Source organism: Phoenix dactylifera, chromosome 10 (genome assembly GCF_009389715.1).
Source record: "Phoenix dactylifera cultivar Barhee BC4 chromosome 10, palm_55x_up_171113_PBpolish2nd_filt_p, whole genome shotgun sequence".
In the NCBI taxonomy this organism is placed as follows: Eukaryota; Viridiplantae; Streptophyta; class Magnoliopsida; order Arecales; family Arecaceae; genus Phoenix; species Phoenix dactylifera.
Window position 1 is genome coordinate 5,654,925 of NC_052401.1, and position 11,662 is coordinate 5,666,586.

The 11,662-nt window shown below is 36.2% G+C and overlaps 1 protein-coding gene across 1 annotated transcript; it reads left to right on the forward strand.

Annotated features, from left to right (window-relative positions):
- Positions 1-1,368: 1,368 nt before the first annotated feature.
- LOC103708538 (cycloeucalenol cycloisomerase) lies at positions 1,369-10,845 on the forward strand. Its single transcript, XM_008793501.3, has 8 exons — positions 1,369-1,500; positions 1,591-1,754; positions 2,089-2,172; positions 3,147-3,188; positions 4,240-4,350; positions 5,214-5,405; positions 6,704-6,801; positions 10,364-10,845. Exons 1-8 carry the CDS (start codon positions 1,494-1,496, stop codon positions 10,569-10,571), a joined length of 906 nt encoding a protein of 301 aa, XP_008791723.1. The 5' UTR covers positions 1,369-1,493; the 3' UTR covers positions 10,572-10,845.
- The last annotated feature ends 817 nt before the right edge of the window (positions 10,846-11,662 follow it).

Here is an 11,662-nt window from a genome sequence, read left to right on the forward strand (position 1 = left end):
GATTAACATTTTGTATTTATATTCGCCAAATAAATATATATATAAATATGAATATCAGCGTTCAATCTGGTTTCAACCCTATTCGAATCGTTGACATCTATGTTTGGTGATGCCTTTGGAACATATGACATAACATGAGGGGCTCCAAACATATGGTACTCGTTTAGTTCGCGAGAAAATTGTTTTCTCATCGAAATATTTTTTTTTAAAAAATTAATTTTTAGAAATATAATGCCTAAAAAAATGAGTTTGGCATATTTGATTGATCATGAGAAAGTAGCCATTGCATAGTAGCTTATGTTTAGTTCAATATAAAAGTCATATAAAATATCTATTAAATTATTAATAAAAAAAATCTTGTTCATGAATTTTGATAGCTTAAAATGTAATTTTAGGAAAACAAAAAATCCAATTCTCGGAACTTGTATTTCTCATGAGTTATTTTTCCATAAATTTATGAAAAAATTATTTTTATAAAATTATGTTTATTATTATTGAAAACTCTAGTTTTTTTTTTCGTTTTTGCTGTTCACCACACCTTCCCTCATTCTTTACCGATGAACTAATCAATCAGGCAGGTAGATTGAGGGAGGATGGATTTGGAGGATGCAGATTCACCCGCCTATGCGCTCTTCATCTGGAAGGTGGCATGGGGATGCCTACCGACCAGAAGTTTGCTATTCCGCACGAGGAGTGCGAGTCAGATAGTGTTGTGCGGTGTGCACAGAGATGGAGGAGACCATTGATCATGTTATTTTGCAGTGCCCTAGGGCGAGTGAGATATAGAGCAGATCACCGATTCTCTTGCCCCAGTCGGTGGAATCAGCATAGGAACTGATTCTTTTATTGAGAGCATTTGTTCGGAGCCTCGGATTATGGAAGGAGGGCAACTTCAGAACATATCTGACTTACCATATTTGGTTGGATAGAAATGCGGGCATGTTTGAGGGTAGGAGGTTGTCACCGTGGATGGTGGTTGATAGAGCTTTACTGCAGGCGGAGGAGGTTACTGCAGCTTCCACGTTGTTCACTAATGATATGGCCGGAGACATCTGGGGCACTTTATCCGCTATCACAGCGCCTAGGTTCGTCCTACTTTTTTGGGTGCCTCTACCTTTTGGTCATCTCAAAGTGAATTTCGACGGAAGCATGTTGAAGGGTGGTGCATCCCAGTCTGCTGTCTACCGACATGCTATATAATTTAGAGCTCCACTGCATCCCAAAGCTTATGGCAAATTTTATAGCTATATGATTTGCCGTTTTTAACAAAAAAAAAAAAAAAAAAAACTAATCAGTCGATAGGAAGTGAGTGAACCGGGATCACGGCGGTCAATTCGTCAGTATCCCCTCACCGGAAGGTGACAAGAAACCTTCCCCGATTTAAAAGCGAGAAGAGGGCAGTTGGCGGCGGAAGTGGGAATATCGCCCCTCAGTCCACGACGAGATCCGCTGCTGGCCGGTCGGTCGGAGAGAGAGAACTAAGCGTGCGACAGATGGGAGGTAAAGCCGCCACGCAGCCCTTTCCCGGCACCGTAGAACTCCAGTGTCGAGCTCCATTTCTTAGGGTTTTTGACCTCCCAATTGTTGCAGGCCTTAAAGGAGGAAAAGGAGCGAAGGAGAGCTCCACTGCGTCCCAAAGCTTATGGCTTGCTTCGAATCCGAGCAAGAGATGGGGGGAGGCGTTCTTTCTACTCTACACTCCCTTCTGGCTCACCCTTACCATCGGGATCGTGGTTCCTTACAAGCTCTACGAGGTTTAGATCCGTTCTTTGTTTCTTTTTCTTCCTGTCGTTTGGTTCCTCGAGAGGATTCAAGAAAAGATCAAATCTTGATGTGATTTTGAAGGAAAATTTTGTTCATAAGCTGATAATTTAGTTCTTTTTCAAGTGAAAAGGATTTATGTTTTCTAGACCAAATCTACATTGTGTATTAAGATCATCTCAGCAAACATTCTATTATTAAAAACTGTTTTTATTTATACAAAAGTTGATGGATGAATATAATTTCATTATCTTGAACTGATCTTAACATTGCTTAGCATGTTATTGTTATAAAATGACATTGTAGCTGAACTGATTGTGATGGCAGAGATTCACTGAATTGGAGTATTTGCTTCTTGGGTTGGTTTCCGCGGTTCCGGCTTTCCTGATACCCATTTTTGTTGTTGGAGAGGTGCACATTTTTCTCTTTACTCTGTAAATATAGATGCTCAATGCCCTGGTGCTTTCTCATTTGAGGAAGTCATTCAGCTGTCTAGAGCTTTCGCTTTGCTTCATTCATTACATGGCACACTTTCTAATGCCAATTCAAAAGGGACAACAGAATTGCAACAACCAGTTGAATGACTTCTTGAGTGAAATCTCTGGGTTGCTGGAGCATCAATTTTTTAAATCCAAAGTCAGTTTATGCTATCTTTGACAAAGAGTCATCATTTAAATGGAATATGTCTTACTGTTTGTTGTATTGCTGTAAACTATTGGTAGATTGATTAGTTGGTTATGTAGATTATCGTAAGTACATTTTTCTAAGTGATTATCTTAAGTACATTATCCCTGCAAAAACTGCCTGCGGGGATAATGCAGCGACCAGGAATACAAGCATTTGCTACTGCATATCTCAGTGATAGTCAAGATAGCGCCTATACTGTATTTTTTGCACATGTTTTACGTTAGTGCCCATCTATATGTGGCATGCCTGGACCTAGTGAAAGTTTGGATTTGTGATGAAGCTGAACAATAGTGAAAGAAAAGAGGAATATAAACAAGTATGTCTTATTGCTTTTACCTAGATATCTGAACAGCAGCTGCCAAACTCAAAGAAGTTCAAAAAACAATGCAAGAAACAGAAATGGGATGCAAAAATAAATAAATAAATAAAGATTTAGTGAAAGAGGGAAGCTAATGCATAAAATGGGAAGCTATGCCAACCATATCTTTTTCTTTAACAAAATAAAGAAAAAAGTCTTTCTAGTAATCATCAGTCGAACAGGCCACTTGCATAAATTTGGTCATTATACTCTTTAATGCTAGTTTTTGTAAGTCTTCTAAACTTTTAATCCTAAATGACAATCAGGATAACCCTTGATAATTAGATTAAGTATATGTTTAGCGTATTTAGGGGTTTGATTATTTGTTCTTTCCTTGCAGGCAGACAGAGGCAAATGCTTGAAGGATCGGTACTGGGTAAAGGTAACTTTTCAGTTTTTGAACCTCTGTGTGGCCACATTAGTGAACTTCCTATTGACAACTTTGCAAATTCATTTGTATGCCAGATTCTCCATGGCTAACTCTATACCATGAAAACTAGTATAAAAAGCTATAGGAGAATTATAAGTGAAAACTGCGGCAGGCTATTTTCTTCATAGATCTAACTTAATGATTGTGCTGCCTAATGGTTTATCACTTTAGTGTTTCCATATTTTTTCTTTTGCGGAAAACTGAATGGGGTCAGTTTCTCGATACTCGGCTGACTGGAAACTGCAGTGGAAATGTATCTACTTGGCTATACTTTTATTGCATTTTCATTGCCCAATGATGAATTTTTATTTGTTTAGTGCATATGACTTAGTTATTTTATTTGGTTACTATATACAGATGTTGAAGGTACCTCTTGTCATCGATTTTTATATTGTGTAAATTTCATCTAAGTTAACTCATGATGCAAACCATGACCACAAGGATTCTTTGGAGTTTTTATTAACAATCGCAAGATTAAGAAGTGTTAAAAAAAGTTTTATTCCTTTCAGTTATGTGGAACTAATGTACACTAGATAATTCTTTAATTTCTGCTAAAAGGAATTGATGGATGGAGGAGATTACAATCCTGCAACCACAGTAAAACAATGGGCTATTTACTCCTTGTAAGTTGGAACTATGAAGTCTGCTGGTTCAAAATCTTTCTTGCAACTATAACTATGAGTTTTATGCATGAAACCCTTGCAATCTGAGTTAGGCAACAATGTTGAATTAGATTTTCATGTTTTCGAATACAACTATAACATAGTCAGCTGTATTGTTTGAGCAAAACAATCCAGTTCTTGGATTACTCATATTAAATATACAGAGCACGTGACCTTGAATAATCCAGTCCTCTTGAAATGCCTATTGAGATCTTCACATACAGACACACACAATGTCCTTACTGTTATTCGGGATGTTAGCTTATCCTAAATTGTTGCTTTTCTATCATGCCTGCTTACTTTTGAGACGTTAAATGGTTTCTGTCTCTATTTTGCTGCAGGCAAATCTCTGGATAATAATTTTTAGTTATGTTGGGAACTACTTTTGGACTCATTATTTCTTCACTGTACTTGGAGCATCATATACTTTTCCGTCATGGAGAATGAACAATGTAAGTGACAAGCCATAGCGATGCCATGCTTAGTGCTTTTGTCCTGATCTTGATGCAGTGTCCAGTTTTGTTATTTTCTGGTCATCATTGTATATTGTTGATAGAAATTAATAAAATGGGGTCTTTATTACTTTTCATCATGAAAATATAAATGTGGTAAATTATCAAATGTAATTAATCATAATTTAAAAACATAACCAGCAAGCAAGACCCTAACTATTTGGATTTGATTGATCCTTCTTTGACATTTCTTCTTAGGTTGAACCTCTGTAATGCACATCGTTTTATTATTAGTAATATGATTATTTTATTTATATTTATGTTTTTATGGGCTTTCTCCTGGTCTTCCTAAATCTTAAAAGCCTTTTTTTTAGCAAGGCTTTAAACTTAGTTGCTGATGCTGAAATCTAAAATACAACAGAACCTTGAGAGGTTAGTATCTATTAGCTACCCTTCATGATTAGACATGAAGATATGTAATTTAATGATTCAAAAAGTTCTGTGTGAACACTAACTTGTGTGGTTCTCTTTAGTTATGAATAGCATTTAAGAATAGCAGTATTTTATGCTTGTAGTTGAATAGTTTAATGGCCTCAGCTAGATGCTATTATATTTATGTGAGTCAGGAAGGACAAGTGAAAGATGTAGTTTGTTATAGTCAGTTTTCATGGGGACTGACATGCATGTATATTTCCCCATTTCTGCTATTAATTCATGTCTTATGTTATTGATTGTTATAAATGATCATACTTGGAATTGATTATGCATGACTATGTCATCGGTGTCATTATAATCATTGTTATCTTATACTGGGATGATTGTTATAAAAAACAATGTAACCTTTCCTATTTGTTACATTACAGGTACCCCATACAACATTCCTTCTTACTCATGCTTGCTTCCTATTTTACCACATGGCATCCAACATAACTCTTCGTAGACTACGCCGCTCCATTGCGTACTTACCACAGCTAATTCGGTTGGTCACCGAAGCTTCATGGATTTTGGCCCTTGCTTATTTCATAGCATACTTGGAGACATTAGCTATTTCAAATGTATGTGGTAACATACTCATCACATTAATTTGTTCTTATTTTCTTATTGATTAAAATCTTCAAAATCCAATTTCTTATATAGATTTGTATATGTTGTCTTTGGTGCATTTATATTTTGATTTGAATGAAAGTTTGGACATGGTAGTATGTGAAGATGTGCTTGATATGTCACATACAATATGGCAATCTGGCTGCAACATGGATGTGTAATATTTGTTTATGCTTCATTCCGAGTTCCATTGTCAAGCATTATTGAGCCTTGAGAGTATGGATTTTGCTTTTGTATGATAATGGATATTCAAGCAAGGCTTTTTAGATAGATTTTAGGATTCAATGTTATATATTAGTTGGTGAACTAATTTGACACATCATTTTAACATATTTCACAGAATTGATTTAGGCCTACATTAGAATATGAAAGACTTTCTAATTGTTGAAGCTTACTTTCTTGAAAGAGGATGATTGCAAGCAATATTTTTGGACCTAAAAAATTCAAAGCCTTCGTGGCAGCCTTCCCCAGAAAGGTTGCTTATGCAATTTGTCATTCCATGTTATGATTTCTTGAACAACTTTTAACATGATTCCTGGTGATTTCAAATTTTAATGAATCCAAAGTTCGATGGAAAGTTAAATGCAACATTCGCATGGTTGTAGTTTGCAAGATGTGAGTTTCAATTTGAAACCAACGCAAGGACTGGTTGATGTTGTTTAGTATATAAGGCCTGCAGAATGTTTTCTAATGTTAATGAGCCCGAATTATATACAGCCGTCAGAGCAGAGCTGAATTTACAACATACTATAAACACAATGCTCGCATGCTTATAACTTGCAAGATGCAAGGTGACAGTGGATAAGCATCAACACTCCGGAAATGCAGCAACTGATGAACATCATTTCCTATAATGCTATCTAAATCAACTTTCAACAGTTTGCTTCTTTTTGGTGGTACTCAAACTTTAATGATGGGATAAAATCTTCAATCATTGCATTTGTTGTCCTGCTGTGAGGACATGTCTATGCAATGTGTATTTTTTGTTTATCAATGCTTATATCATTTTATTGTTAATGCTATAGTTCTGCTAATTAATTATTCTCCTTTTCATTTTAAGTTGAATACTGGCTTTTTCTGGTTAAGTTGCTAATGATTTGACCACTTCTAGCAAACTTCTGTGGAATTAAACCATGTAATGTTTGCCACCTTGACATGACCATTCATAGAAATAACTTCTGTTCTTGAATACCACTTGTGCACTAACAACTTCATGTTGATATTCTGTGGATTATTTGAATTCTTGCAGTTTCCTTATTATGAGTTTGTCGATCGAGCTTCGATGTACAAAGTGGGATCCTTGTTTTATGCAATTTATTTCATCGTGAGCTTCCCTATGTTTTCAAGGTAAGAAGCTGATTTAGGGATTTTTTTTCATTATTTATTGTGGAATTTGGAAAACATGCCTTTAAATCATGTATCATGTATTATAACTTGTTTGCATCTCATAAGTAGTATTTCAATACTATCATCCAGTATCTCTTTGCTTTATTACAATCTGATGGGTTCGTGTATAAATGCTGCTAGGAAATTAAAATTGAGATCTAAGATCCTTGGTCTCTGCATTCATTAACCGTACACTTGCATTTTGAGTTGCATTGATGCACTCGTGCTTTATGTATATGCATACAGTCTGCATGCATCAATCATATATTTAGCATGCATCATAATGTAAGCATTCATCCATAGGAACTGAAAGATAAAGAGGCAGAAGAGGTTAAGGAAGGGGGGAAAAGGAAAAGAAATTGTTGGACAATAGTGTAAGTTTGCTTAATCAATCATAGGAGGGAGAGAATTCTAAGCATCATAAAACCTTTTCAATAATTCGGCATGACACTTCAACATAAATATCATACAAAATCATTTAAAGCTAACTTATTTAAAGATTGGTTGTTCCAACATATATGTCTTATTCAAAGCAAAAACCCTATTATCTAGAAACAATTATGGTATAACTGATTAAGTTATTGGATCCTATGTAGAGATGGAGTTAGGTATCTAAATTCATGCCCTACATGACTATTGATATCATTTGGAACTTCCTAATGTTGAGCAAGTATTAATGTGAAATTAACTAGACAAAACAAAATGAAATTCTTATATTGTGCTGAGGAAAACGCTTATAGCTAGCACACCAAAATTTTCCACCATGTGGTTTTCTCAAGCTAGTTATAGATGTTGCAAGGCATCTCAAAATTTTGATCTTGAAATACAATTAAATCACATGAATACAACAAAATAAAATCACAAAACACTGAAGTTGCAAAGGATATCCCACCATAAACATATGGCCTGTTGTTATTTCCTTGTGTTACAAATTGACTCATGCCCCCAACTTGTTCCCGAAATGATCTATCCACCATCATACTCTAATCTCATCTTTTTGTTAGTTTGATGGCTATCAAGTTGCCTGATAAACCTATGTGGCTGCATGTCCCTTCGGAAATGGTCCTTAACACATTTTCTTGGTTCATAAAGACAGACATTTATAAGACCATGGATTTGGGGTTTTCAACAAGTTGGTTTTGGGTAGATTCTCATATGCAAAGACAATTAAAATCTCGCTTTTGTAGTTTGTTGTTTTTAGTTAGAGCATTTGGAATTCCAATGTGTTATTGGATAGATACCTCTTGTCATGGTAGCGGTACTATTTAATACCTATTGTTGTAGAGTAGAGGCAAACATTTTGCACCTGGGCTGCTAAAATGAGGGCACCACAGGCATGTTTCACTTGCATGCCAGGTATAAGTAGCACCTGCATGATCAGTTTAGCCATTATTTATGACAAAGATGACATTAAAAATACTTTTGTATGATGTTAAAATTGTAACATTGAAAATCTATTCAACTTTTTTTTTTCAAAACAAAACATTTTCTACTGCTCTACATTATGTTCAATAACTTTTGTTATGCATATCAACTATGAAAGAGGGGATAAATGGATTGGGCAGATCTTCATTGTTCAAAGGGTTAAGGAAATTAGCAAGTGGGTTGGGCAGGTTGGCTATTGGCTGGGTATAGTTGAATAACAGCTTGTGGGTCTGGCCCATTGTTGGTCACACATCCTGGGATGTTAAGCTCACCCAACATAAACCATAGTCACCCTTAGCTTCAAGGTGGAGAAAAGCTGTAATTTGGATACCTCTTAATTAGTTATGGGGACTACATCAAGCTTAAAGTATTGTATGTCATGCTTATGCTGATTGCGGGTGACGTGGTATGCATATGTGGGCATATCTTGTGAACACCTGGCATGAACTAGAAGGAAAAATTTCACAAGCATGTTTGCATGCTAAAATATATTCTTTTGTTAGTTTTTTCTATTCAAGTCAATATTAATTGCCTTAGACTAGTTTTTGCTATTTATAGACAAGTATACAGTTTTAAACTTTCATGATCATAAACCATCTTAGGTATATATGTTGATTGCGATTTAACATGGGCATTGCCCTCTAATTTGTTATAAGAGTCAATGTTACATTACTATTTACATGTGAGCAATGCAAATAAGCTCAAAATTCATGATAGAAATCACAGGGCACATATAATTATGTTTAAATATTATAAATATATTATAGGTGTTTATAGATATTGCGGATACTATGAGAAGCTCATATACTAGCATTATTGTGGGAATGTGTAATACACATACGCACGTGCACACCCTAATTTTTTAACTTTGGTCTGATGTTAAGTGGCATTTCTATCATTATTTATTCTGTAGATGGGCCTTAAGATGTTGTGAACAAATAAAAAAGAAAAAGAAAAATAATGGGGGAGGTCAGAAGAGTGTGATCAGTTAGATCGAAATTGAAGGCTATTTAGTGAGGTGGACTGCATGTTTAAAAGGAGAGATCAGTGTACAAGCCTATACTGCTATACATTGGTCTGTGTTGATGCATATCGAAGCTACACATGCAAAGTTATGATCCATTATGCATCAGTACACATCAGCACACATGATATAGAGGTGTCCACCCCGGTATGATTCTGAAACAGCAGGAATACATGTACCCAAGATATGACATGATACGGGTAGGTGCTTTAATATTTGGATCATAGATAACCTGTCAGAAATGTCTCTGCAAAAAAACAATTGAAATCAGTAAAGAATGGTGGATGGTATGGTTCAGAGATAGCAAGAGGAAAAAAAAAAAGAACTTGTTAGGTGACCCCATGTATGATCATCCAAATTGGAATCAGCTTCACCGTCTGCATAGAACTAAAAAGCTACAGTTAAAAGTGGTAGATTTTTTGGAAATCAAGTAAAAAGATACTGAACTTTGGTGGGTGATCTCTTGCATGAACCTTTTTAGTAAAGTATTAACCTAGTCTTTTGTAGATAGGAATGCAAATCATATAGAACCTTTTGGAGTTTTCTCTCGTCACAGGATCAACAGATGACAGTTAAAGGAGATGAATAGTTTGGGTAGGGGAAAATGTTATATGATCTCTGGAAACATGTTGTTAACTTACCAATCAATTGATGGGGACACAAATCGTACAGACCAGAAGGTCATGTGCAAGTCATCTGGGACTCAATTGACACATGGTTTCAACATTATCTCTGAGGCATATGGGAAGTATTTCTGACTCATTTTGACTTGCGACACAATGCGCATGGAGGTCATAGTATGTGAAGAGACAGATTTATCTGCCAAAACTTTTTACTAATTAGAACATCACCTTAGAATCATTCAGAATTTTTTCTGCAAAGGCTCTAACAGGCCAACGTGTTTTCTCAAGGTGCAGGACACAAATATATTGACTGCACCATTGTTAAAATTGTCATCCGCTGTTCTTTCTAAAAAGTTGTTAACCGTCCATCTGTCTTGCATCATACTTCATCCATCGGCATAAGATTAGCTTATAGTTAGCATTGGCTCATCCTATCTTTGCTAATATCCAGGGTTGATGAGAAAAATGGTGAACCATGGGACCTACCAAGAGTGGCTGTCGATGCATTGGGTGCTGCGATGCTTGTTACCATAATACTCGATTTATGGCGTATATCTTTGGGGCCCATAGTTCCAATTCCAGGATCAGGTCAGCGCAACCAACCAGGCCTTGCATGGTTCCGCATGCCGGAGAGCTTTATGCAAAATGAGAGTGCATGATATGTGGGGCTGAAGACTTCCTGCAAAAGAAATGTTCTGTTGTAATAGCTTCTGTATTAGCTCCATATGAAGAGCTTGACCCCCATTTCCCTGAAGTATTCTATCAGAGGCTCATGAGTAGTGCAGCTTAGAATTTAAATAATTAAAAGGAACTGTAACAAGTAATGTTCACTGTTCATTTTCAATTTGATGGAACAGCAAATGCTAAACTGTCTACATTTCAACTTCATATGCACATCAAGATTGAAATGTCAAGGTTTCCAGTGAACTATCATGAATCATCATCTTAGTACATACCTAGTGATTCTAATAGCATTACAGGGTGCTTTCTTTTTGGTAAAAGATCCTGAAAGGCTTAAATAAATGGTTGGTTAGCTACACACCGTCGGGCGGGTAATCCAGTTAAACCTTGGCTGTTGCAGAGTGCTGAGCTTAAGCAGAAGCGTGGCAATCTTTGAAGGACCCAGCATCATCTCCAAAAAAATTAGATGCTGCTGAAGGAACCCAGAATGTAGAACGCAACTATGCAACCGATTTCTGCGAAAATAGGTCGAGTCGATTCAAACAGCAAAATGTCTTTTAAGCATGATTTTGCTACATACCTCTTGTAGTTAGAAGCAATCAGGGAAATTGTTAGATGATACAGGTGCAATTCAAGCATGCAATTACATCTTGTTAGCTATGATAAAATGATCTAAGGCCAGCTAATTGCAGGTATCAGTAATTGTCGATGGCTCGATGCAGCCCAAGCATGCAAGACATCATTCATGGTCTCATCTCTGGATCAGAACCCTCTTTGTCATCATGTGATTCCTTTGGCCATGTCATTTTGTTCTGGTGGTAAGCTTTTCTTAGTGAATGGTTGAGACTGAACACAGCCCCTGTAAAAGTTCAAGGGCATGCTCTCCTTGTTTCTATGGCTCATGTAATTAACAAGTCTTTGAAGTCTAATTAGTAGCCAACCCTTGGTGCTTGGGCCCTTCTAAAAGGATACTGACCATAGTTATTTTCTTTTTGGCAGAAAAAAAGGGAACTAACTCCTCTTATAGATTGGCAACCAAATATATTAAACTTTCTTTAATCTTGGGATG